At 40.4% G+C, this 27002-nt stretch overlaps 1 protein-coding gene across 1 annotated transcript in view; it reads right to left on the bottom strand.

The window, feature by feature from the left end:
- The window catches only part of tmtc1 (transmembrane O-mannosyltransferase targeting cadherins 1), a 109848-nt gene that overhangs the window by 19748 nt on the left and 63098 nt on the right, over window positions 1-27002 (bottom strand). The window contains exons 5-10 of the mRNA XM_074698703.1: window positions 25183-25264; window positions 24950-25053; window positions 18764-18953; window positions 10953-11074; window positions 3735-3902; window positions 3396-3509 (exon numbers count right to left, since the gene is read on the bottom strand). Coding sequence (XP_074554804.1) covers window positions 3396-3509; window positions 3735-3902; window positions 10953-11074; window positions 18764-18953; window positions 24950-25053; window positions 25183-25264 — 780 coding nt within the window. The remainder of the gene's footprint in view (window positions 1-3395; window positions 3510-3734; window positions 3903-10952; window positions 11075-18763; window positions 18954-24949; window positions 25054-25182; window positions 25265-27002) is intronic.

Here is a 27002-nt window from a genome sequence, read left to right as displayed (position 1 = left end):
GAAGAAACAACTCAATAAGTAAAATTCAAGGCATGGAAAGTAATAGCAGAATTGATGAGGAGTTCATTCATTTCTTGTGCTGAAATGTCAGATGCCAGATTCTAAGACCCAAAGGACTCTTCACATTTCCACTTGATTTATTGTAATCCACATATATCTTTACGTTATTTGACAAAGAAGGAAAGACCATCCAAAATTCATGATCACACCATCACAAACATCTGTTTCATGATGAACTCGTCTGAATGAGGGGTAGAAGGATGAGGTTGAAAGTCCCTCCAGTGACAGGAACAACTAATGGACTCTCTTTCATTACTGCAGCCTGAGTGTGTGATGGATGAGCAGAGCACAAAGAGTTGAAACAAGGCCAGATACACTCAAGAACATGCACCCAAGGGTGTGTGTGTAAGCTGGCTTATATATCTAATATAGTGTCATCATGTTAATGTGGTAGAATATTTATTCACGGGAAACAAAATTTGCCCTTTACTACAAAAATCTGGCCTTCAAATGCCGCGGATGCCGCGGATGCAGTCATACTTCAAAGGTTTAATCCCCACTGGAGTCGCCTGCTATAAATAAACAGTGTACACTCTAAAAACAGGGAGGGATAGCGCTTGGGATAAAAGCCAGCAAATGGAGCGTAGCGTCTTAAAGGTCACATGAAAGGAAAAAGCCTCATCGTGCATGTAGAAGCCTTGAGTTTCTGGATATTTATGAAGCGCTGAGTACACGTCAAATAATGTATGTCACCTGTTTGTACATCACTGTCGTTGCTGTTTGTAAAGGTTGAAAAAGTTCAAGGGAACATGTTGACAACATCAGACAACGGTTTTGTTGACGTTCCCTGCTGTTGATGACGCTTCACAATCTGCTCCTCTCATTGGCTGTTCTGTCCGAGGAAGTTAAACTGGGACTCATGGTTAAAATTCTGAATCTTCAGCAGCCTGTAGCAGTGAACAGTCATATTAACACAAGACGCCTAAAGAATTGTGAACAAATATTCTGTTTTGATGAACCCTGAATCTCGTCACACTCCTAGACACTTTATAGAGCACTTTTTAAAAACTCAAAGACACTTTACAAAGTAATCAAAGATAAAAAAGCAAGTTAAAAATAGAAACAAATAAACAAAATAATTAAATAAAACTAGAATACATTTATAGAAAAAAAAAAAACAAGACAAAAACAGTTAAAGGGTGTAAGAAAAAGCAAAGTCAGGACCAGGGTTTTTAAGTTTAAGTTAAAAGCGGTGCAGAATATGCAAGTTTGGAGTTTTGTCTTCAGTATGAAGACAGTATCACAGGGTCAGCAGTATCACAAAGACATTGAGGGAGTGAGTTCCAAAGAGAAGCAGTGACAGGGAAGGCTCTGTCCCCCCATGTTTGGTGCTTGGTCCAAGGGATGGTCAAGAGGTTTGCGACTGAGGAGCGGAGGGTGCAGGAAGGGGTGTAAGGGTGAAGCATTTCAGTAAGGTATGGGGGGCCTGGGCCTGGTGAGAAGGAGGATTTTGAACTTGATGTGATATTGGACAGGAAGCCAGTGGAGAGGTGAGGAGGTGGATGGCAGAATTTTGAATGTACCAAAGTTTATTGAGGAGGCTGGTGGTTGTGCCAAAAAGGATGCTACTGCAGTAGCCGATGCGTGACGGGATGAAGGCGTGGATGAGGGTTTCAGCTGCAGGGAAGGAAAGTGAGGGGCGAAGGCGGGCAATGTTCTTCAGATGGAAGAATGCTGTTATTGTGCCTGCTTTATTGTGATGTGAGAAGGTGAGCTTACTGGCGAAGATGACTCCAAGGTTACGGCAGTGGGAAGAAGGTGAGAGGGTGGAGTTTTGAAAGGTCAGGTGGAAGTCATTGGATTTTGGACCAATTAAAAGAATGTTAGATTTTGAGAAGTTGAGTTTGAGAAAATGACTTTGCAACCAGGAGCTGAGAGGGTGGACTGGGTCAGAGAGGTTATGGATTTGGTGGATATGTTAAGTTGAATGTCATGGGCATTAAGTGTTTCTACAACCTTAGCTGCTGAATTAGCTTAAAATTGTGCTTAAAAAACGTTTCTTTTTTCAGTCAGACTCCAAAGCTAAGAGAAAAATAAGTGAACTTTCAGTCTCTTACTCACAGAACAAGGTTTCTCCATCCCCACCCCTTTGTACGAACACATTGTACTTTGTAAAGGTGTTATATTGGTTTCTCAGTGTGTGATTTCACATTGCACTATGACATTGCAGGGGCATACGAGGCACAACTTGTAAATACACACACACACTCAGATATGCACATACACACAGTGATGGTGTGTTCTGCTGGCTTTGATTCAACCAACTGCCACTATCTGCCCTTCATCACACCTCAGAGGTGGAACAATGTCACTGTTACGCCTCCGTCTGTTACACGTTAAAATACTGTGATGAACAGCAGCATATCAGAACAAGTAGGTTGATCATGACTCCTTGGACTAATATTGTGGCAGTTTTTGGATAGTTGACATCAAATGCAATAACTCCTTAATTTTTAGGATGTTGTGCAGCTGGGGTTGGGATGAAATTTTTTTAGGAAAATCTGAAAACTCAGAGTGAAAGATCTAGCCATCTTTAAACCTGGCTTAAACTGCCCTTTCATTCCATAGTGCAAACTCAAAACTGAAACTACCTGTAGATAAATTAAACAAATGTCAGGTAAATCAAACTGGTCAGGAGGCAGTCCCTTTCCCCACTGCTCCAGGTCTTTGCTGGGTTTTTTATTAAACTTAACCCATTTCCAACATCCAGTTTTGACAACTTTTTGAAACCTCCATTTACCATCCTTTTATTCCACAAAGCAAACTCAAAATGTGAATAACTCCAACCTAAATTGAACAAAAGTCAGGTCAGTCCTACACTGAGAACGCATACTCATACATCTCTTACTAAAAAGCAAAAACATTTCTGTAATTTTAAACTTTGAGGGTTGCTATTGCCTTATGCTCATTTATGTTTGGTTACAGAAATAAGTGGGCTAGCCAGAAATAGGTAGCTAGCTCGAAGTAGCTAAACTATAACTTATGAAATTTAGACTAAATTACAACACAACATTATACCCTAGCTTTAATGATGGCGAGCAGCCATCATGAAAGCTTGTTAAATGGCCCAAGTCACACATTTTATCCTAAATTATCCAAAATTTTGACTAAGGCTAGAAATAAAATGGCCTAAGTCACATTCTTGACACATGCCATTGTTCTATAGGGGGGTTAAAGAGCATAATCCTTTTAGCTAAAGCTTTAAGTGATCTTACCAGAGATGGCCAGGATTATCAAGAGATGATTTAAGTCAAAAAATGATATAGGCCCTTATTTAAGGTGATGATATAAAAGTGCTCTAGGCAAAATCTAAGAGCTCTGGTTAGGAGTCAGACCTGAGGGCAGTGGTGTAGTGGTGGATGGCCTCCTCGTGCCGCCCGTTGTCCTTCAGGAAGTTGGCGTAGTTGTAGTGGACTTTGGCATTGTGAGGCAGAGTCTGGATACCAGAGCTGAAACAAAGAAGACGAGGAGGTGAAGAGTAAGTCTGCAGAAAACATGAGATGGAGACATCTGAGCTCAAATATGTTCTTCTACATGTGGCAGGTTAGGATACTGCTCATAAATGCATTTCTTTTAAAGTACTTCCTTGAATGTGGTTCAGTTATGAATGACTGATGGACGCAGAAATAATGCTTCTTCATAAATATTCACACTCACAAGCTTCATTTCCTTACCGAAAAAGGGCCTCCCTGGACAGCCAGACGTGGTTCTGCTGGACGGTCTTCCAGGAGAAGAGGAGGAGCAGCAGCAGCATGGAGACGCTGAGGACCGTGGTGCCCCAGCGACCCACCACCGAACACAGCCGGCCCAGACCGTGAGCCACCAGGATGCAGTAACCCATACTGAAGAAAAGAAAAGGGTTTTATCCTTGAGCTTTCTGTGTCTCTGTCATCACTCATCACATGCCTCTTCTATCCTGTGTGACATAAAAAAGTCCCCCCTGTGGTGCCTTTCACCCAAATCACTTCAGCTCCCCTTGGTGCTCATATTTTTTTTTACCACGGATGGATTGCTGTGACTTCACGTAAAAACACAACCACACGCCCCACACTCTGTGACCTGGATCACATTTTTATGGTGTGAGTATATGTGTGTATGTGCTTTCTGACATTCCTTCCACGCAACTGCACAGCCTCCATCCAAGTGCAGAGAGTGAAACAGCGAAGGAACGAGGATCTGTGGGCCGTGTGAAGTCTGCTGGATGATTTTTACTGGAGGAAAATGTTAAACAGAGAGACAGGAGAGACTGAGCAGCACTGGAACATTTATTTAAACATCCTATAAAGTGAGAGTAACTGGAGGTTAGATGGTGGAGACTACTTTGCAGAGATGAAGGGCTGTTTGAATGGTTTTCATTTAATCAGTGCTATCATCACCAAAACTGAGGATCAGACATGTCGGCATTTAAGATGCTATGAAGAGGATCTGTTTTGATTGCACTCCCTCGCCACCTTCTGGCCCGGAGTCTCCACACAATGTTGTAAATTACTTTTAGCGAAGCGTGTGTTTGTTTTGGAAATAAATAGATCAGATCAAAACAAATTTTCTTTGTTCAATACAATTTCTTACTGAATACAACATGTCAAGGAAAGGGACTTAACAGAACAGTTATGTAGTGCTACAGTTTGAAATGTGACATCAAGCAAACGTAGTAGCCGCCTATAAGTTAGCCTGGTGGTACGATGTATCTGTAGGCTAACGTGACAACAAGTAAACACTGTCAGTTTGTAAGTAGTATAGTGGTCGTTTATATTTAGCGCAGCTGGCAGCACGGTGATCTAAGACATGTCTGTAATGTGTAACATTAGTGAGCCCTGGTTAGCTATATCCTGACAGTCATCTACCAAGCAGAGCTAACGTGACCTCACTCTTCATTTTATTGATAGACTCTCAAGTTTGAACAGACCACTGCAGAATAACTGCTGACTGTGGGTTAGAATTAATATTATCACAAACAGTTTAGCCCCTGTGTTATAGAGTGATACAACCCAAGCTAAAGGCTAATTAGCTTTACCTCGGACTGTATTACTCTCCGGTTTAGCTTTTTTCCGTCCTTCGACTGTCTGACAGTTAGGCTCCTGTGTCCACCATCACTACAAAATCAGTCACAGAAATCATTTTCAGCAGAGAACAAAATATAGATCTCTGTGTTTTATCTCTTCTCACTACTAAACTTCGTCAGCCGGAGTGGCGTTGTCATAGAGACCTAGACGTGCCGTAAATTAATCTGGTCCTGGTCGACCTGAACTAGAAGCTAGGAAGTAGCAATTTAAAATAATCTGTAACCAGCAACATTGGTGCTGCTGATAATCTCATTTTAAAGTGTGGATTATGATCAGGCATATATCTAGAAGTGAGGCTTCTTCAAGATCACTTTCAAACTCCTCACAGCCTCTTGAAAGAAGGAAAATTTATCAAATGTTGAAGAATTTTGAAGGTTGCTGATTGAGCTGTGCAGGGTAAAGACAGTCTCAAGAAGAGACTGAATTCAATAAAGTGTCACCAGGTTGACAAAATACTTCCACTACAAGTCAAAGGAGACACAGCTCTGTCAGAAAACTTAAACATGATCTCAAAGAATAAAAGGTTTAAATCTCAAAGGAACGCTGCAGTCAACCTTTAGAGACTCTACATGAAGTGACTCTGTCAGTTACTTTTTTGAAAAACGTCTTTTTGATGCTTGTTTGTGAAGTTAAGACTCAAAAACTCTCATGCAAAGATGAAACATTTAATGATTTCATGAGCAGCTCTCTTACTGAATAAAGAGACAGCTTCAGCTGAAGAAAAAGGAGCAGCGACTTCTGCCCTTCAGGAGTCTTCTTATTCTCTTTTTTTCCCTCTTTCACACCGTCCTTCCCTTCACTTCCACCACTTTAATTGTCAGGGAGACATTAACTGGTTCAGACACCTTTCTCCCTCTGTTCTTTCACAGTGAGTGTGTTTCCAGCTGTGTCAGCATGTGTGTGTGTGTGTGTGTGTGTGTGTGTGTGTGTATGTGTGTGTGTGTGTGTGTGTGTATGTGTGTGTGTGCGTGTGTGTGTGCAGCCATCAGTCACTCTGTCAGTCAATGTCTCTGTTGTGTTTCTGGGGAGGCAAATCCTTCACCTGCTGAAGTAAAGTCTCTGCAGGACGGAGATCCTGAATGAAATAGAAAGTCGATAAGTGTAGAGGTTGGTCCGAGTGTTTCACTTGTTTTTCTTGCTTTGAAAGGCTTCTGTTATCATCTGCATTCTGCTCACAAGTGTCAACATTCTTGAATACCTGGAAATTTTACACAGGTTAAATATCTTCTTTTAATAATAATAATAATAATAATAATAATAATAATAATAATAATAATAATAATAATAATAATAAATTATTATTATTATCATTATCATTATATCATTATTTTTATTATTATTATTATTATTATTGATATTATTATTATTATTATTGATATTATTATTATTATTATTATTATTATTATTATTCATTAATTAAATTGATAACTATGATGAATAAAATATTTTCTATTCTATTTTATCCTAAAGAATTAAAGCACCTATAAGGGATTTAAGAAGCGATTATGAAGCAGCTTTCAATCAGTACATGCGTCTGTAATCGTCAAAAGTGAACCATATCATTGGAGAAAGACTCAATCACTTCATTATTGACTTCTTTAATCAATGTAACAATGGCTATGAGGTTGGTGTTTGTGTTATGAGGAAATTTACAACATCCAGACTTAAATTTAGAATTCTGGCATTGAAAATTTAAAGCGATTAAAAATGTTTGACTTCAGTCAACTAAATGATCAAACAGAAGATCGTCATTTGTAGTTTTTAACATACTCACAGTGTTTTTTAATGTCTTTTTGTCCCTCCCACGATATTATTCCTCTCTCCTACAGCGTCCATGATAATTACACAAAAATAGCCAACTTTGCAAATGGTCGATGCCGTCACTCAGCGACACCAGGGCCAATTGCTACTTTTCTAACTGAAGAGTTGGCAACACTGACAAAGAGCAGAAATTATTTCTCTTTTCACTCAGTAAACTCTCTCCATTGATCAAAACGTCACATCAGCAGCCTGAAATTAAAGAGTGCTGATAAAATCAGAATAGGAATCAGAGTAGCCTTTATTCACCAAGTATCTTCAAGAATACAAGGAGACTCCGGTTTAATCCACACTCTCTCAGTATAGTTATTGTGGTTAAAAAGAAAACACTAAATATTATAAAAGTAGAAAGAATGGAGTAGTAGTAAAAGTAGCAGTAATAATAATGATAATATTAGATAAAGAACTTTGTACAGAGTAGAATAAAGTATATACACATCTGAGTTGAAAGAGTGCACTGAATCAAAAAACACTAAATCATATCAAAAAATGTCGAAATAATAATCACAGCTTTTCAACCTTAAGTGGAGAGTTTAGGAATAATTAAATGAAAGCTTGATAAAAAAAAAAACTGAATTGTATCGTTACGATGCTACATGGCAGCAAAAATGATGTCAAATGGGAAGTAAAGACACAGAAACAAGAGCAGACTGAGGACACAGAGGCTAAAGGATTACTCTATGATGGTGCTGTTACGGTAACTGGAATGAATCCAAACCAACAGGCCACATTTAAAGCAGTGTATAGTGTGGATGTGTCTTCGCGGAGCGCGTGTGCGTAAACTCAGCGTGTGTGGCGTAAGTGAATCGACATTGCAGAAAATGAGATTATCCTCCACTAATTCTCATGAAAAAAAACATCCCAATCAGCTTGTAGACAAATGCTCCCTGACACACACCGCACTCACACACAAATAAAGACACACATTCAAGAAGGCGCATTTGCATTCACATACACAGAGAGAAAGAAATCATTCTCTATTGCAGACATTCAAACTCCTTCAGTGTGACAATAATTAAACAATAAAGCTGATTCTGATTCTGGGATTTGAAAAATAACCAAATCTCTCACACAACAATCATACAAGCCTTTGTGGCAGGAGCATGTGGCTCCCAGAGCTGAGAGGAAAAATATCCAGAGAGGAAATGCAGAGCGATGTGGGCTGGTGCAGCAGGTTAGGAGCGCTGAGGGAGATCAACTCATGGGATTTCTGTGAGCACCTCTCAGAGCCATGGTATGACGCCCTGCAAGTCTACCCAAGGGTGGGATTTATGGGTAACATTTTTACACTTCACACACCAGAAGACCCAGAAGAATAAACCTCCTGGTACCAGAGAGAAACCCAGAGAAAACAGCATTTCAGTCTGAAGAGGAGGACTCCAGGGGGATGGGGGCAGCGGGAAACAGATGTGGGGGTTTGCATAAAGAATGGCTAAAAGAAAAAAGAGGAGGGGTTAAATGAAAAAGAAAAGATGTTTTAAAGTGGAGGATGGAGTGGTGGAGTTAATGAAGGAGGGCTGAAAGTGGGCTGAGGAAATGATGGATGGATGAAGTGAGAGGAGAACACAGAGCGGAGGCTCTACAACGGGAGACGAGAGGCTCTTGACTCGAGAGGGAATCACAGCAGAGAGAGATACTGCTGAGAAAGAGTGTGTAAGGACACACACATACACACACGCTCACACACCAAAGAACAGCCACAAAGCTTTGACCCCAAATGATTTAAATTTTAATATCATTAGTGTTTGAAACATTTTGTTCAGCCGAGCCAGGAAGATGATCAAACAGACCTTTTATGCAAATTAAAATACATTTTCAACAATAATTCAATCCAACTTTCTTTGTTGAGCACTTTTCTTAAATGCTTCTGTGAGCTACATAAGCCCTCACACACCCACAGAGCAAGAAAAAAATCAATAGCAGCATTGTTCTTGAAAAATAATTTGAAGTCTTTCACTGTTATTGGCATCAGTTTGGCCCAGCAGTTACAATACATACTGCTGCGTCCCCTTGATGAAGACAAAAAGTAACCAAAGTAACCTTGAGATGAAAACAATGTCTCTGTTTGTGTAATTTATGCCATTATTATAATCAATTTATCACAACAATCTTTGGTGGTATAGCTCAGATCTGGTCTTTTTCCTCTAGCTGTTGTGATTGGCTGACTCAAAACCCTTCCCTGGGTAAACAGACTTTCTGAGCAAGGAACTATAGATGCAATGAAATTTACATTAAGGTCTTGACTTTTTGATTCATTCTTTAAATAAATGCTGCACCAGTATGCTCTGAAACCTATTTTGAAGTCTAAGCGCAGAGATGATATTTTCCATAACTGCAGCAGCAGGAAGCGGCAAGACGCTGCAGGGACTTCATAACAGAGTGAAGGACAGGGAAGAAACAAAACAGCACACAATCATGGAGAAATAGCTCAGACCTTCATTGCATACAATCAATATTGTGACGCTGAAAGCCTTGAATGTGAAAACTGTAGCCGGCCTCGTGTGCTGTTTCTCATTGAAGTGGCCAAGCAATGAGAAGCAGTTTAAAGAGGGCTGTTGTGCTTTTTTAAAGGCTTTATTATGTCTCTCTGATATACTTGTGGTAACTTTACAGGGTTTACAGATAAAAAAAAAAAATATCCCTTATTCTTGTTTTAGAAATCTTTATTTAAGCCTCTACTTGAAACACTTTATTTCAGCTGTTGTCTCTTTGAGGCTCCCTGCTCCACAAACCCCCTCCATTCTAGGCGCTGCCCTGTTCGTTGTGGCTGCCTATTGTGGCAGCTCTCTCTTCTTTGTCTATTTTTTGTTCTTTTTTTGTCTCTTTGGAGTGGATCATTGCTTTGTGCGGTTCATTTGTTGGTCATGGATACCAAACTGGTTTTGTCTTCAGTGATATTTTTACTATTTTTGCTCCTGTGTTTGTCTGGAGATCCTACATGTAACAATGGCTGCATTGTTTACATGTGAAATCAGCTGTTAGCTGCCTGTAACATGTCAATGCTAGCTGGTGCAAGGCCAGATGTTTCCCAAGATGAGAAGGAGGTGAGGACGAAGTGCTGGTACTCAGGTGAGAGCTAAGAAGTGATGACATCAACCTGTCCTTTCATCCTTCGTTATTGGGAAAATAAGATATATCTCCAATAAGATAGACAAGCTAGCCGTGCTAACCCAACAACCGAGGGAATACCAGAAGGCAGAGTAGCGTCGTGCTATTCACAGACATGGCTAACAGAGCTAACACCAAACACCAACGCCACATTGGAAGAGCTTCACCTGCTGTGAGCAGACAGGATCCAGGAGACAGAGACTGAACAGACTGCTGAAGAAGCTCAGTCCTGGACCCTGTGGAGGTGGAGGCTGGCTGAACTGGACAATGATGGTCAATCTGTCAGAGTCTATTTTCTTATGGACCTTTTTGCACTTTCTATAAACTTTCTTACTTTTTGTTTTCTTGATTGCTGCTGTGACTCCTGAATTTCCCCTCAGGGATGAAAAAAAAAAAATTGTATTCTATTTCTATTTCTTTATTTGGCCAGCCCTCTAGAGACCTGTTGGGGCCAGAGCTATGGGCAGACCTTGGTGTTTGAGGCCTGCCCCTTCAACATTTCATGAACCAATTAGCGGATCCTTTGCAATGACATCATCATTTTAGCAAATCTCATAAGGATCTCATGCAAATTTTTAATTCTAAAGCAAATGCGGACGAAGGAATGGAGCTGTTTGAAAAGTCTGCACATGTTAGTCTCTTTAGTAAGTTTTGATTATCAGTTTATTATAATTTTAAGCAATACTTCATTCAAATCCAGATCACTGCACATACGAGTTCTGGTTTATGGTTCTAAAGGGTTGGATAAATAATCTAAGAACAAAACATTTACTGGAAAATGTGAGAAACCATCTTCTCCCAAGACACTAAATCCGCTTTCTGGAGGATTGGGAGTTTGAAAAACTTTATTAAACAACTTAAATGAAATAAATAAATAAAAGCAGCCGTTCCACACTGACTCACCTGGGCATGTAGAGAACCCTCTCGGCCACGACAAAGCCCACCCTGAAGAACAGGTTGCTGGCAGGGATGAAGGGAAACACCAGGAAGAGCAAACCAACGAGGACCTCCCTGCTCTCCTGCTTCTGCACAAACAGAGAGAGATAAATGAAGAGATATGAGTCACTGCAAACAAACCTGATCTTTCATTTTCAAATAACCAAACGGCTCCAAAAATAACACCATTCATTCTCTGCCAACACTCACACACACACACACTGTAAACAATGACACACACACACATCCAGCAGCCGTGACCAATCTGTCTTACATATTAACAATCATCTGCTCAACAGAGAAGCAATTAAGCCGATCATATTATCAAATTACAGCTAAATCCTCTTTCTGTATCTGAGCACACTGGAATTTATCACGCCCGGAGCCTCCCCTCCTCCCATCTTATCCCATCATGCCTCTGTTTGAACAAACAGGCCCCTAATTGGCTGAAGCGGTGAGCCCTCGCCGGGTTCAGTGGAACGACTCGTTGGCTGAAATAAGAAAGGAAAAAGAGCTGATTAGTGTCGCTCCAATCGGAGGTGGCTTCAGCTGTCTGTGAGATCATCCATGACAGGAAAATAAGATTTTAAAGATGACAAACAATTCACAAGGTTTTTGTCTCTGTTATTTTAGACGTTTTAATTTTGTATGACAGAAGTTTTGATCACAAACTGGCTGCTGTTTTATTCAAGCTCACAAATTATTCTGCCGACATCTCTGACTGCACCCAGCTGAACCATCCCGGGAAAGAAAAATAAAACTGACCAAAGAGGGAAGCCAGAAACCCAGATGGCTTAGCATAGCTAAAACACACACACACACTTTTAAAACTGACCACTGGCTCTGAAACATCCACACACAGGCTCGAACATGCTGACAACAGCGGCACAGAAGCACCCACACACAATCCTGGACTCGCTGACGGAAACTCCTGCCAAATTCATCCAGTGCACTTCTCCTTCGCCAGTTTCCAAACAATTCTGAATGTGTGTGTTTGTGAGTGTGTGTGTGGATCCTGCAGGTCAAGGACTTCCTTTTCTGTGTTTCTCAGTGGGTGTAAGCAGAGGAGAAGTGGAGCTTGATTTTAAGTGAAAGCTCACTCCTCTTTAAATGAAGGAAGGAGGTGACGTTAGGGTCCACTGCGGCTTTGCAAGGTTGTCAGCGTTGTTTGCACGGTGAGGTTGAGGGAGAGGATGGGAAGGGACACAATTAGTCCCTGAGGTCGCAGAGAGGTTGGCGCTGTGCAATTAATTCAGAGCTGCTACATGAAACAGTCCAAAAGGTCAGTATAGCATGTTCATACTGACAGCTGCAGAGTAAAGGTGTGAGAATGGGGAAGTTTTTTTAAATGGGATTTGATAATCCAGCAGAGCAGTTAAAACGAGGTGGATTTAGACTGTTTAACCCTGTTTCAGCCTGTAGAAGTAAAATGGACAGTGATTGGCTGCAAAGTAAATTGTAAAAACAATTTATCTCATCAAATATGTTTAAAGGGGCTGTGAGGAGTTTGAAAGTGATCTTTAAAAAGTCTCTCTTCTAGATATTTGCCTGATCATAATCCACACTTTAAAATGAGATTATCAGCGCCAATGTTGCTGACTACTGGTTATTTTAAATTGCTTCTTCTTAGCTTCTCGATCAGGTTGACCAGGACCATCTAGTTTCACCAAGCAATCTGGTTCAGATCAGTACAGTTTGGCACGGGTTGACTCAGTTAAGCTTGGTCCTGTTTGCATTTCCACAGCCAACCGTGCCCGCTAGTGGTAGACTGCCTGTTAGTTGGATGCCGACAGCCACACCAGTAACAAAATAGCGTGATGCCACAGCAGCACAACACAGTATACCCCACTAATAAATCCAATGAAGAAGAAAACGTGACACAGTAAACAAAGAGCAATGGTGGAAGACATCCAGCATTTCATCCTCTTTGTGATTGGCATGTGGCGATTCTTTCGACCAATCAACGGCCTGCAGTTTGTTGCTCCACCTTCTGAGATCAGATCGGTTTAGTCTGGCACCCCTACGGAAGGGCACCAAAAAGTGGGACGGCTCATCTTGGTTATTTGGGGGTCTGTCCCAGGATTAGTCAGCTAACAAAGTTTAGTAGTGAGAAGAGATAAAACACAGAGATCCGTGTTTTTCTCTGCTGAAGACATCTGTGATTAAGTTTGAAGTGATGGTGGACACAGGAGCCGAACTGTCAGACAGAAAAAGGACGGAAGAGCAGAAGAAAGCTAAACGGGAGAGTGATACAGCCTGAGCTAAAGGCTCATTAGCCTTTCGCTCTGTTTGGTAGATGACAGGCAGGACATAGCTAACCAGGGTTTACTAATGTTACACATTACAAACATGTCTCAAAGCAGGCTGCCAGCTGTGGTACATATAAACGGCTACTAAACTGCTTACAAACTGGCAGTGTTTACTTGTTGTCACGTCAGCCTACAAATGCGTCAGAGCACCAGGCTGCTGATGTCGCTAACACATAGCCAGCTGCTACAACATTTGCTTGATGTCACATTTTAAACTGTAGCGCTACGTAACTGTACTGATAAATACCTTAAGTTCACGCGTTGTATCCAGTAAAAAGTTGTCTGGAACAAAGAAAATTTGTTTAATCCGATCTCCAATTTAATTTTAAAACAAACACACGCCTCGCTAAAAGTAATTTACGACAGTGTGCGAAAACTCCGGGCCACAAGATGATGAGGGAATGCAATTAAAACAGATCCTCCTCATAGCATCTTTAAGTTTGTTGTTTTCATCCCTCAAAGGCTCAGATTTACACTCCACATGTCTGAAATCACTAAAGAAAGGATTCCTGCAGAAATAGACCATCTGGATCAGGGGTCTCAAACTCACTGGGTGATTCCCCCACCCTTAGTCTGCAGATATGTCCACTGATGAAAATGATGCATGAAAGGCAAAAAAAAAAAATCAAAAATATCAAAAAATTTAAAACAGGATTTCTCTTTCACTCTTCAAAAATCTCTGCAAGCCATTCACACATTTGTTCCTCTGTCTTCCTCCATCTAACATGCTATTAAAACATTATGGGCTGTGCAGATGGCTCTCACTGGTGCGATTAACATTTAAACACAAACCATCACACACTTTTGTACCACCCTGCTGCTTTCATAAAGCCATAAAGACAGAATATCTTTCCAGAGGGACTTTACAGTGGAGGTGTTTTCACTGCTTCAAGCTCTGCATGAGACAACTCATCACCTCAAAAATATTATAAGCAGCAAACAGCGCAGAGAATGAAACTCCAAATGAAATGAAACAAAGAAAAATCTTTTGTCAAGTTCATTTATACCAGAACAGAGTCTGTTGGAGTTTGACACGACTGGACTGGATGTAGGAGTGAGGTTAAAAACAGAATTGGATTTTGAACACATTCAGCTCTTCCCTGCAGGAGGCACGGACCGGCCTGAAGTAAAGGTCAGATCTGAACGCCTACACTGTGGCTGTGTTTAAAACTGGATCTACAAGTCTAACTCCCCTAGCAAATTGCAATATTTGACCTGTTGCAGCGCTATTCAGCGAAGCTTCTGCTCACTACTCTGGAAGTGTCAAGTCAACTGTGTTAAAATTAGAGCTGGAAAGGGCTGTAAGAAGATGCAAGAATACTTTTTTCTGCAAAGAACTGAAATCTTTTCAAGTATTTTTTTTTGTTTTATTTTCAGAAGATGTCTTTTAAGACTTAATACGAGCTAAATTCACCTGACTAGTCCAGAAAAATGTCTTATTTTAAGTTAAAGGCAAAAATAAGGTCTGAATCGCTTGTAACAAGTTAAAAAATCTGCCAATGGAACAAGAGAAAAGTTACTTATATTAAGACATTATTCTAGTTTTAAGCAAATGTTTCAGTGATTTTTTATTGTTCCATCAGCAGATTTTTTTAACTTGTTAAAAGCATTTCAGACCTCTTTTTTTTTTTTTTTTTTTTTTTTTTGGTCAAGGTCTTTTTATGGTTTTTTTAATAGTTATACAAAAAATGACATGTATGCATTGATGATTTTTCAATTTGAATTGAAGAACATAGCTCCAACAGAGCCCCTTTACCCAATATACCTCACACAAAGAAAGTGAAAAAAAATTAAGAATAAATATAAAAAATAATAACATAATAACAAAAATATATATAAAAAGGTATATATCAACAAGGCAAACTGTGAAAAAATAAATTGGAGAAAATACAAAAATGAGAAATAAAGTAAAACAAAAATATGCATGTTCACATATAATACACATATATACACATATACATGTAAATATACACATATGTCCACGTATACATATTCAATGTAGAATATTAGTTAACAAATACATAAATACACAAGTTAGCTCAGGCATTTTTCTGTACTGACCAGCTGAATGTGGCTCATTTCAAATATAACAAGACTATTTTTACTTAAAGTAAAACAAAAGCACTTGTTAAGATTTCTTGAATCTGTGTATTCCCTGTGTATTTTTAATCTATAAATATAAAATAAGAAGCCAGAAGAGTGAAAAAAATAAACAAATTATAATCTCAAAAATACAGAAAACAGCACAGCAGACTTCCTGAAAAATTAAAGTAGTTGCTGCATAAATTAAAGAAATAAAGAGGCTCACGATGAGAATTATGCATCCATAAATACTGCACAAGAACATTCATTATTTCTCTGTTTGGTTTCTCTGTATTGTTGTTGGTGCTCATTGATATTTTTGCAGAGACGTAGTTAGTTTTTTCTCATAAAAAATGAATTCAAAGAAAGATTTTCTCGAACAAAATGTTCTGTGCAAACTCAATGATTCTACTTGTACATTCAGACTCTCTCCTGCTCCATCCATGCTCCGATGGATGAGTAGAAAACTACTGTGAATAACTTGACTTCTCTGAGTGAGATGCTCACACGCATGATGGAGTGGTAGCTCGCTCATCGCTCGGAAAGTTTCTAACTGCAAATAAAAGCTGTCGGAGTAACCTGAGAGGAACGCTGCAGCTACACCTGGCAGCTTTTAGTGTGGCTAGATGATATTCCTCTGCCAGAGAGCAGTCTGTGTGAGGAATGTTTTTCCCTCCAGAAGCGCAGCACAGCTTAATAAAGATTCCACGAGTCCAATATCATCAGAAATGTTAGATGGAGATAAGCAGAAAGCATTATGGGTAATAGAAAAAAAAGTTCAAAGCACTTTGGGAGAGCAGGAGGTGCAACAGAAAGCGGGGTGCTGATTGAGAGTGAAAACTGCTTCACCGCAAACGAAACACTGACGTATTCAGACACTTTCCATGGAGCCAGGTCTGTCTCCACGGTAACAGCAGGTGTGCAAGGAGAAGAAGGAGGCTGGTTTGAAAATATGAAGTCATTGAGAGGACGAGTCTATAACCTGTGTGTTTGTGCAGGTTTATATCTTTTGCCCTCCAACTTTGGTGTGTGCACAGTCAAAGCAATATTCTGTTTTTTTCGTGAGCACTAAAGTCAATAAAATACCTGAGCGTGCAGCAGGAGAGGAGAAAACTTCTTTATTACAGTTAACTCTCACTGGAACAGGCAGGGTTTTAGAGTTAAACAGTGTTTCTGTGTGTTTTTAACACCCAGAGAGCGGGCTGTGCTGACCTTTTCAGCACGTTTCCCTCTAATGAAGCGTTAATTAAGAGTCCCTCTGGGATCTGAGAGCACGCTGATTAATAGCTCCTTAAAAAAACACTGCACTCTTTAGTGGAACATTCAAAAGACTCATTACATTCAATAAACCAGAGGATGGCCTGATATTACTTTAACAATTACAGAATGACTCTGAGAATGAGGCACAAAGGTAATTGGTCACCGTGGTCTTATCTATTAAAATTTTCACACTCACCTTTGTGTGGACTAGTCTGTGTCTCTTTTTGTCTGTCTTTCATCAGCTTCATGCTGGAATTCAACCTGTTACTGACTTTCCATAATTTAAAACAGACACAAAGAAGCAATGCTAGATGTACATATTAAATTTGTGAAAGTGTTCAAATCGCTACATATTCATATGCTGAAGAAATTCTCAAATCTGTTCGTATACTGCTCAAAACAGAGGTTTTCATGAGACTTCCTGAAATTATGATGTCATAGTATGAGGATTTCATAACTGGTTTATGGCATGTTTGAGGGGTGGGCCTCAAAAATCAAGGTCTGCTCTGGCCAATTAGAGGAAAAGGGGGTTGTAACACGTGGAGTCTTAAAGAGACAGCAGCTAAAACCAAAAGGTTCCAACTGAGGTTTTTCAAAAGAACCAGTTTGAGAAAATCAAATGCCATAAAGGTTGTACAAGAGTGATTGTAAGACGCATAAGACAGCAAAATACCCCCTCTTTAAAATAAAAAGGCTAAACTTGTGACTCACAGTCCAAGGGGCTGCTTTAAACATGTAACTCCTGAAAACTGCAGCTTATTTTGACTCAACTACAACTGGAATCTGATGATGGGGGTGCCAGTAGCTCAGTCCGTAAGGACTTGGTCCATTGATCAGAGTGTCGCTGGCTCAAGCCCAGGCACAGAACAAGATTGGGAATTGGGCTGATAACTGGGGAGGTGTTGGCTTTCATTCCTGAGCACTGTAGGATGCCCTTGAGCAAGGCACCAAAATTTGATGATAAATACTTTATTTGAACTCTTTATTGTCAAAGTTATGTTTTTGGGGAATTCTTGCCTTTAATTTTTATAGAACAAGTGAAGAAAGAGGAAGTTGGGGGATACAGAGTGGGAAGAGATAAACAGCAAAATGTTGAAGCTAGGAATTGGATCAATGACCATTTGACAAGGACTGAAGGTGTGCCGGTCCAACTCTGATGATTGCATTTTAACTCTTAAACTAGAAAAGCACTCCAAGCATATTGTCATTGTCACGCAACACTTAAGTCCTACTTTAATGTTATACTCCCTTTCAGCAGACTGTCTGCTACAATTCGGTTTTAATTGCAGGTTTGTACGATAATTTGTTACCCGAAAGTGTTGAAGATTATAATGACCCAGTGCATATTTCATATTCAGGATCTTAGTATCCAGAATATTGTCAGGATCTAGATCTTACTTTTACATCGGTCAGAAATTATGGTGACCTTGTCTTGTATTGTTTCACAAAGCAATCCAACCATTTATGGTGGAGTTATGTACACATATGGTGAAAACGGCCCTATCCCATTATGATGAAGAATCCTCAAAAAGAAATCCTGGATCCAGACAGTTATCCAGATCACCTCCAAAATTTAATCACGTCTCCCTTATCTCATATCGAACATTTCCTGAAAATTTTAGCAATATCCTTTTGTTACTTTTTGAGTTATGTTGTTCACAGACAAACAAACAGACAAACTCTCCAAATAACATAACCACCTTTAGTGGAAGTAAAAATCCTCCAAAATACATTGTGATACCATAGAATCATATTTTTAAAATAAATGTATAGACACCTCATCACCCCTTCTATACCCCTTCTTCATTTAAACAAGAAACTTGTTTTACTTTTCCAGTCTGAACACCACCCACATGATTTTAAGAGATGTGTTGTGGTTGCACTGCCTCAGACTTAATGGATGAGGGTCAAATTTACAGGCCATTAAAAACCATTGCAGCCTTCCTGATGTAACCAAGAGGTTTCTCACTGAAACATGTTCCCTCTGGAGTGTTACCAGCTCTTACATTCATTCCCTCTGCTCAAATGAGGTAACCCATGATGAAATAAAAAAAGAGAAGCAGGAGGAGGCAACAGGAGGTCATCTGAGATGCAGCAAGTCTTACTTCTAACTTTCTGTGCTCTCACCTGCAGAGAGAGGATGCAGTGCAGGCAGAGAGCCAGCATCACCACGGCCAGCAGCACGGTGGTGATGTTACGAATGTCGCCCAGCGACTCCACCAGGGGGATGCTTCCCACCTGCCAGTCGTAACACAACACGACAGGGGCCAGCAGCAGCCAGGCGTTGAAGGAGAGCAGGTAGGAGTAGGTCAGGATCCTGCAGAGAGGAGGGGAAGGAGGAGGGGGTGATGTGAGGCAGAAAGAGAAAAATATGCTTCAACTGTCAAACATAATCAGAGCTACAATCTGTTATTAATCAGTCTGTTTATCTGGGTCTCAAAGTGTTTAGCTGAGGAGGTTGTCCAAGGTTGAATATTGATTGGAGTTATTTTTCTAACTTGACATTTAGAGACTAATAAAATGAGCCCATGCAAAGTCCCAGAGTGCACTGAATGCTAAAATCGTGCAGGCACTGATTTAGCTTTTGCCGTGTTTGCCCTGCTGTCGTCATCCCTTTCTGAACCCCTTTCACTGACTTTCTCTTTCAGTCAGTTCGAGACCTGCAGGGCAGTCTGAAGTATTGATCTGTCAGCTGCACAGCAGCTTTTAGCCTTGGTTAAAATAACCGGAGCAGGGTCAGGAAGAGGGACAAGCAGTCGAGTTTATGAGAGAAAACAGGAAGTTATAGATTTTTTAAAAAGGTGGAGAAAAAAGTATTTTTGTTGCATTTCTAAGACTGCAGACGAACTGCTCGAAAACATAAAAACATACTGAAAAGCTCATCCTTAAAGCTGAAAGATTTGACCGCATTGAACATGAAGGCGTCTCTTAAACCAAGAGTTTCCTTTGACTCTTCCAAAGTGAGCTCATAACACAAAAAGACAGAGAGCCCCAGTCCCTATTGATTTTGACAGGGACCGTGTCGGACAGATTTCTAAACAGTTGCTCTGTGAAGACCTGCCGCAGGTTAGCTATTGATTTTCTCCAGAGCAGTCCGACAGAAGAAAGTCAACGTGGCGCCTTCTGCTGACGGGACGGGAGAGGAAAGGGGGGAACACAGGACCAATCCCCTCTGAACAGGGCAATGAAAACATGTCAGGAAGACAGAAAGAAGCTGTGGCTGCTCGTGCGTCTTCCTGATCACAGCGCTGTCCCCTTTTGTCCCAGACTTCTGTTCAGATTGGCTATTAGAGAGACGGACGGCTGGAGGGAGACAAAGTCTGAAATACACACAAGTGTGGGTCAATGAGCGCGCACAAACTTGCAGAGGACTTGCAGAGGTTGTCTTTAGCTCCTTTCTCTCTCTCTCTCACACACACACACACACACACACACACACACACACACACACACACACACACACACACACACACACACAGATAAGGCAGCCCTCTGAGATGGTGCTGACAGGCCGTTTAACATTCAGCTGAATGTTCTCCACCTGCCATCATCTGATGAGTCTGGGCCATAAATTCAATTCCCTTTTCCACACCCTGCCAGGCCCCTCTAACCGCAAATTATTACACACACACATTCACAGCTACATACACACACACAAGTAACTGAGGCAGAGAAGAAACAGAAGGCAGAGTGAGAGAAATGGTGAGGGATAAGGCAGCAGAGAAAGAGGATGAGTCATTTGTCAGGTGGTGCTTGGGCGTTCTGCTCCCCTGAGTCTTGTCTGAAGGGAAGAGGATCCTTGTCTTGGGTGTGAAGCCGTTTTCTCAGCTGTTCTGCAACTTCTCACACACAAAGACAGCCAGATAACTTCTACAAGTGCAGAGCTGACAAAGTGAAAACTAAAGTCAGACAAGATTTCAGCACACTGAGAGATTTCTGCAGTGAGATCCAAACATGAACGTCCAATAGTCTCAGTGTCATCACCTGTTGCTCTGGTCCCAAATTTCGCATCTCTCTTGAGCTTGATTTATACTTCTGCATGGACTAGTAGGTGTGAGTATTCATGTAGCCTGATGATGAAGATATGACATCGTGGTGACACAACTTGACCTCAAACCCCGTGATTTCACCAAGAACTGGGGATACAACAAGCACTGCCATCTAGTGTTTAGGCGGAGTATTGAAGAACCATGTCAGCGCTCAAATTTAAAGTATGTCGTGCTGACAGCATAGGCCACTTTTCTGTAGCTATTGCAATAAAAAAGACAACAGAAGTAGTAGGGATGAGTGCCTTTCACATATGAAACGATTAGGTACAGATGCCCGGTACCTGGCACACGGTATCGGTATTCAATGGTACCAGTTTTCGGTACTTTTTTTATTTTTTGTGGTAAAAAAATCAATTTATTTAATAATAAAATATATTTACTTTGAATTTAACATATTTATTTTTCAATATATAACCTTGCAATGCTGTGTTCATGTCCAGCATGGAAAAATGCCTACTCTTCCAGTCCCTCACAGTCACAAGGATCCATTTCTGTACCTAAACATGGTACCTTTTGATTTTTCGATAATTGGTACCTGGTACTTTTGACAGAATTTGGTTGGTACTAGGGCTGCACGATTATCGCAATCGCAATGTCAGCACATGCAATTCAGATTTTTCTCCATGGTAACCAAGCAAGTCTGTAGACTCATCATGACACAACTTTTTTTATTAAATCGCAAGCACAATCGCAATCGCAATATTTTCCACCTAATCGCAAATCGCACCTTTTCCCCAACTCGTGCAGCACTAGTTGGTACCTATAAAAGTATCTAATTCAATACCCATACTGAAGAGGAAGCAACCTGGTTTTACTTTTCCATCCAGTAAAGACAAATGACCAAATACCACAATAAAAAATTGAAGAAAAAAAACAAAAAAACAAAAAACAAATGTGGCAGTAGACTCAATTTCATCACCCATTGGTTGAGTTGAGGTGAACCTTTAGCCTCTTAGCTAACAGCCTAACCAGCAGATGAGTCTGTGCAAAAGATGGACGTTAAATGGGTGTGTGTGTGGCCTCGGATGCTGCTGCAGCTAGCCCCAAGCGGACACTTGAGGAAGTGCATTTTATTTTATTGCACTTTCACATTGGCTTCTTTTTCATCCCTTTAAGTTGACCACCATCACAGGCTGGATACAACAATGAAAGCTAAATCATGTAGCACTGTGGTACAAGTCACAAAGTTGAACAGATCGAACATGTGTCAAACTGTAAAATCTAAATCCAGGTCAAGTAAATATTTCTCAGACGTGGTTTGTATCATTTCAGTTAAATCCTCTCATGCTAAATTGTGTACAAGTCATCGTTTTATTGAAAAGTTGAGTTTAATTAGTTACTTGATGCTACAAGAGGTATCACATCATGATTGACAGCTCTGTAACCAATGAGGCTCCTGCAGCGCTTCATAAACCAGATTACCTGATTAGAGGAGGAGCATTACCACATGTGTCTGCATTAAAGCTACATAAGAATCTGTTCTGCTGTGGACTGAACCCACCTGAGGGTGCTCCACCACCTCAGCAACAAGTTAATGGGTGTTTTTTGAGCTTTTTGGTCAGTTGGGTTTTGTTCTGCTGCTGTGTCAAAAAAAAACAACACGGAGAAGTAACTTTGTTCTCTCAGAAATAACAAGTTTTCACAACTTTTTGGTGTTTCTTTGGAAGAAGTGTTGAGTTTTAGGACCTGATGAAGCCAACCATCAATTTATCAGAATCCAAAAATAGTTGTTTGTTCTCTTCTTATGCAAGCAGAACAGCAGAGAACAAGAAATGAGACCATGAATAACAATTTGCTTTTGAAGGCTATTTAATATTTCTTCCCCTACACTCCATGTTAAAGAGGCAGCGTCTTTAGCAGGACAGAGGGCGCGAGGACATGCTGACAGACTGACTTCTGTACCGGGCGCTGATGAGGAAACTCTGGCAGCTCTGCCAGACATCAGGGAGCAGAAATAATGAGCAGAGAAAATGAAGGCGAAGGCAGGACCGAGTGAGGGATATAAGAATTCTGTGTAAATTTCCCAGGTGGCCAAGGGAGAGGAGCCATTTCTCACTGCTGCAGCGCTAATGACAGATTATGTGCTGTCTCACTGAGGACAACAAACACTGACACGACTGAGTGAAGCGCAAGACTGGCAACTGTCTGCTCGCAGACAAAATCCTTTACACTAACTTGATATTTTACTTCTCACCCACTCGTTGTGAGTCCTATCAAACTAAATTAAATCATGTTTCTGATAACATAATGAGAGTGTTTAGAAGAACAATTCATTTTATACCCACTGAGACTTTTTTAATTTCATATCAAGTTCTTTCAGTCTTTTTCCTGTTGTGTTCAACCAGCACTTTGTATGTACGTTTGTTAGTTTTATACCTTTGTGAATGCAGCTGTCTGATGTTTTGTCTGCAAGGGGCTAATTAAAATTGGGTCTGACATCATGTTTTTGGATTTATGAGGATAGATTTGTGAAATGTCAGAAATCAAATTGTTACCAACGTTGTTAGGGTTTATAATATTTCAATATTTTTCAATACCTCGTGCTTAAAAAATAGCAAAAAAGCAGCACAGCTAAAACAGAAACAGAACAACGCAACAGTTTCTCACTGTAGATAAAATTGTGATTTAACTGAGTTTTACATCTGAATAATGCTTTTTTTTTTCATTTATTCTTTTTTAAGTTATTTTTGGGGGCTTTTCATGCCTTTAATCAGAGAGGATAGGACAGTGGATAGAGACAGAAACAGGGTGAGAGTGGGGAATGACATGTGGAACTCGAACCTGGGCCGCCCGCTCGAGAGGGAACCACGTGGGGCGAGACCTGGACCATGTCCACATATAGCCGGGTATTTTCAAAAACAAATATCCCCCTTCTCTTCGTTTTTAAAAATACTTTCATCCACACACAGTGGACAAATCCACCAAGAAGTGCAGCTCGAGGCATGTCAAAACCATGTTTAGCATCGTTTTCCAGATGCATAAAAATATATGCGGTTCCCCACATACCCGGCTACATGTGGACATGGCCCTAGACCATTAGGCCATCTGCGCCCTTGAATGGTGCAAATTTGCAACACTTTTAACTAGACATGCACCGATCGATCCGTCAGCTGATCAGTCCCCATTTCATTGATTTTGCGGGATCAGTGATCAGCGATCAGCCCATCCCTACAAACAAAACTGATCTTGTTTATCTCAGGGAAGGTCTGACAGCCACCCTTTGTTGTTTTTGAGACCTAAAACTCAGGAAACTTTATTGGTTGTTTAAGTTAAAACATAAAGATTTCATTGTTTCACAGGTAATTTTCAATGATTGTCAAAAAAATAAAACTGGAATATTGAGGGTATATGCTGTCAGTTATAAAAAATAAAAATTGGTATCAGCCCAAATCGATATCGGCAGGTCAGGCTTTTTAGAGATCGGTGATTGGTGATTGGCCATCGGCCATAAAATTGTGATCAGTGCACCCCTACTGTTAACACTGTTCTCGCTTTATTACTTTATTCAAAAGAGTTGAAAAATCTGAGCTTAGGCAGATCATTCCCAACATGGCAGCCAATTAATGAGTGTCTACCTGTTTCCTGTGACTCCACCTTTTTTTTATGTTCATAGGAACTAAAAGGAGCTAACTTTGATCAAAGTGAATGAGATTGGATTATGTCTCATTGTGAAAACATTAGTGTGTCACTTGATTCTAGCTGGCACTTATAGGGATGGGTACCTATCACATTTAAAACAATACAGTACCGATGCCTGGTACCAGGCAATCGGTACCAGTACTCAGCGGTACCAATTTTTGGTACTTTTTTGGGTTTATGTGGTAAAAAATATCAATTTGTTTAATAATAAAATACAAAAAAATTCAATTTAACATATTCACCCTTTAATGTATAACCTTGCAATGCTGTGTTCATGTCCAGCATGGAAAATCACTTACTCCTCCACTTCCTCACAGCCACAAGGATGCATTTACGTACCTGAACATGGTACCTTTTGATTTTACGTGAACCAGTACCCAGTACTTTTGACAGAATTCGGTCATTACCTATAAAAGTATCTACTTCAGTACCCATCCCTAAGTAATTGTATGAAAAAGTAAGCATTGCCTTCCCCAGCTTCATGATTCCCTCTTGCAAGATTTGGGTCTTTGGGCATTTGTGCATGAAGAGTTATTCACCTAAATGAGGTGAGTAAACACAAACTATTTATAAAAATCTTTGCATTTGTGTCACGTATGAAGGCTTGGGTAACCATGATGCTTACCTGGTGAGCAGGTGAGGTGAAAAGGAGGCGGGGTTATCCTGTTCAGAGAAGAGAGGCATGGATCCTCCCATCAGCCACAGCCTGACTGACATGATGATCACCACCTAGAGGACAGAGGAGAAAGAACGAGTCAGTAAAGTGCCTCTCTCTGAGGTTCATGACCTCTGATGGATCATTTACAGACACTCATGCACACTCAGAAACAAAAGCACTTATGTGAACAGAATACTCACATAGGCTGAGATGAGGCAGGCTCGCTTGATGAAGGGGCTGCAGATGTGGAGGAGGTCCCTGAGTCTGGAGCTGGACAGGTGACTGCAGGACAAACAGAAACACAGACGGTCAGTCAAACGTTCTCTGTGGGTGAAAGTGGTTCATACACAATATTTCACTTTCAGGTCATCAGAAATCATTGCTGCAAGAGTTGTTGCTTCTTTTTGCTGATTTGACAGAAGATTCTTTCTTAGTGAAGTAAGAAAGAGTCACAGCTTGAAGAACACACATTCAGCTCGACTCAAAGAGACTCAATGACAGCTGAAAGCTTTCAGAAAATAACTTTTATAACCCACTGAAAAAATAAGAATATCTGCTTGCATTGTCTGCAACAGAGATAGAATAGTTTGAACTTCTTTTTTCACTTTCCATTCGACTATTTCTGTTGCTTTCTGTTGGTGCAACCTTCTGCAATAACCCCAGAAACATTCATCACGAGTATCTGTCTGCGGAGAGCTACACACATTACTCCTTTCACAGGTTCAGATGTCTTATTTTTTCAGGCATGCAGCCTAAAAGTGGAGGAGTGAATCTCTGTGCTTCGCTTTAGTTCAGGGTTACTTCTTCTCCAAAGTGGATACAGTGATCAAAGCAGGTGAAAAACTACATAAAGCAGTTTTAAAAGAAACTGAGTCTCTGTTAATTTCATGACAATCATCAGGGGCTGCGAGTCGAGCTGGAACTTTAGCCCTTTTATTGTCTCTAAAATTAGTAGTTATTTATCAAAATCTAAAGAAACAAACTCTCCAAGGTCACCCTCCATTCACTCTCATATTTATTGGCTCAAACTCCAAACCAAGGTCGTTTTAAACCCCCTCTACGGACCTCACAGTCCCGTGTTTTAGCCTTCGATGGAAACTAAAGACGCAGCTCTGAGAGCCGATAAACGGCAGCAAGAGAATAAGATGAGACGGACGTGAAGAGGTAGTGAAAGCAAAGCATGGAGAATCCATTCAACAGCCCTTCACTTTGAGATGTTCCCGTGTGCAAAGCTTTCAAAGCTTCACAGAGACAGGATCTCGCAGGAATTCTGTCGGTCTCTCTCGTTTCATCTCTGCTTTTGCTCCCCACTCTCTCTTTTTCCCCTTTTCTATATTTGTCTTTGACAAAGTCTTTGCTCGTGTGTTCTGCTGAGGTTTGCAGCGCCAGGAGACAGAATGACAAAGAGGAGTCAGGCTCTGCAGACGCTGCAATGAGGAGCTACTGTGAAAGAGTTTGTTCCTAAAAAAAAAAGAAGGGAGATAGTTTCCCTCGCTGATTATCGGCTAAGGTGTTTCTAGAAAGGAGAAGCTGATACTTTTAATGAGCTTAGCACTCACACTCACCAGCTGCCAATTCAGGTGAAACACTGCAGGCAACATTTTAAACCTTGAAGACAGGAGATGTAAAAGCATCAGTGCTCACATTTTTACAACATGTGCCAGATCTAAAGACTGAGGAAAATACTGAAGAGTTTATAGATTAAGAAAAGGATTTCTAACACAGATCTTCAGAACAAATCTTTTGATTGAAGAAAAGAGAATTGAGGATGGATAGAAAAATGACAACAAGTTAATAAGCCAGGGTATTCCATGATTATTACAGAGGGATACAAAAGAGCCCTAATCTGGTGACTTCTGTCACACTAAACAAAGCAAATTCTAAATTTATCAAAGTTAAAGAAAAGTTAATGAAGCACATTTCAAAATCCGAAATGAGACTCTCCCTCCTGACATATTTTACAATCCCCGAAAAAAATACACAAGAACAGCAGCGGTCAATCAACATTAAACGTAATGTA

The sequence above is a fragment of the Halichoeres trimaculatus genome, unplaced genomic scaffold (genome assembly GCF_033239565.1).
Source record: "Halichoeres trimaculatus isolate MK-OKI-2021-1 unplaced genomic scaffold, fHalTri1.1 fHalTri1_scaffold_21, whole genome shotgun sequence".
Taxonomy (NCBI): Eukaryota; Metazoa; Chordata; class Actinopteri; order Labriformes; family Labridae; genus Halichoeres; species Halichoeres trimaculatus.
Note: the sequence above shows the minus strand (reverse complement) of the source record. Positions and strands in the feature narration are given on the sequence as shown.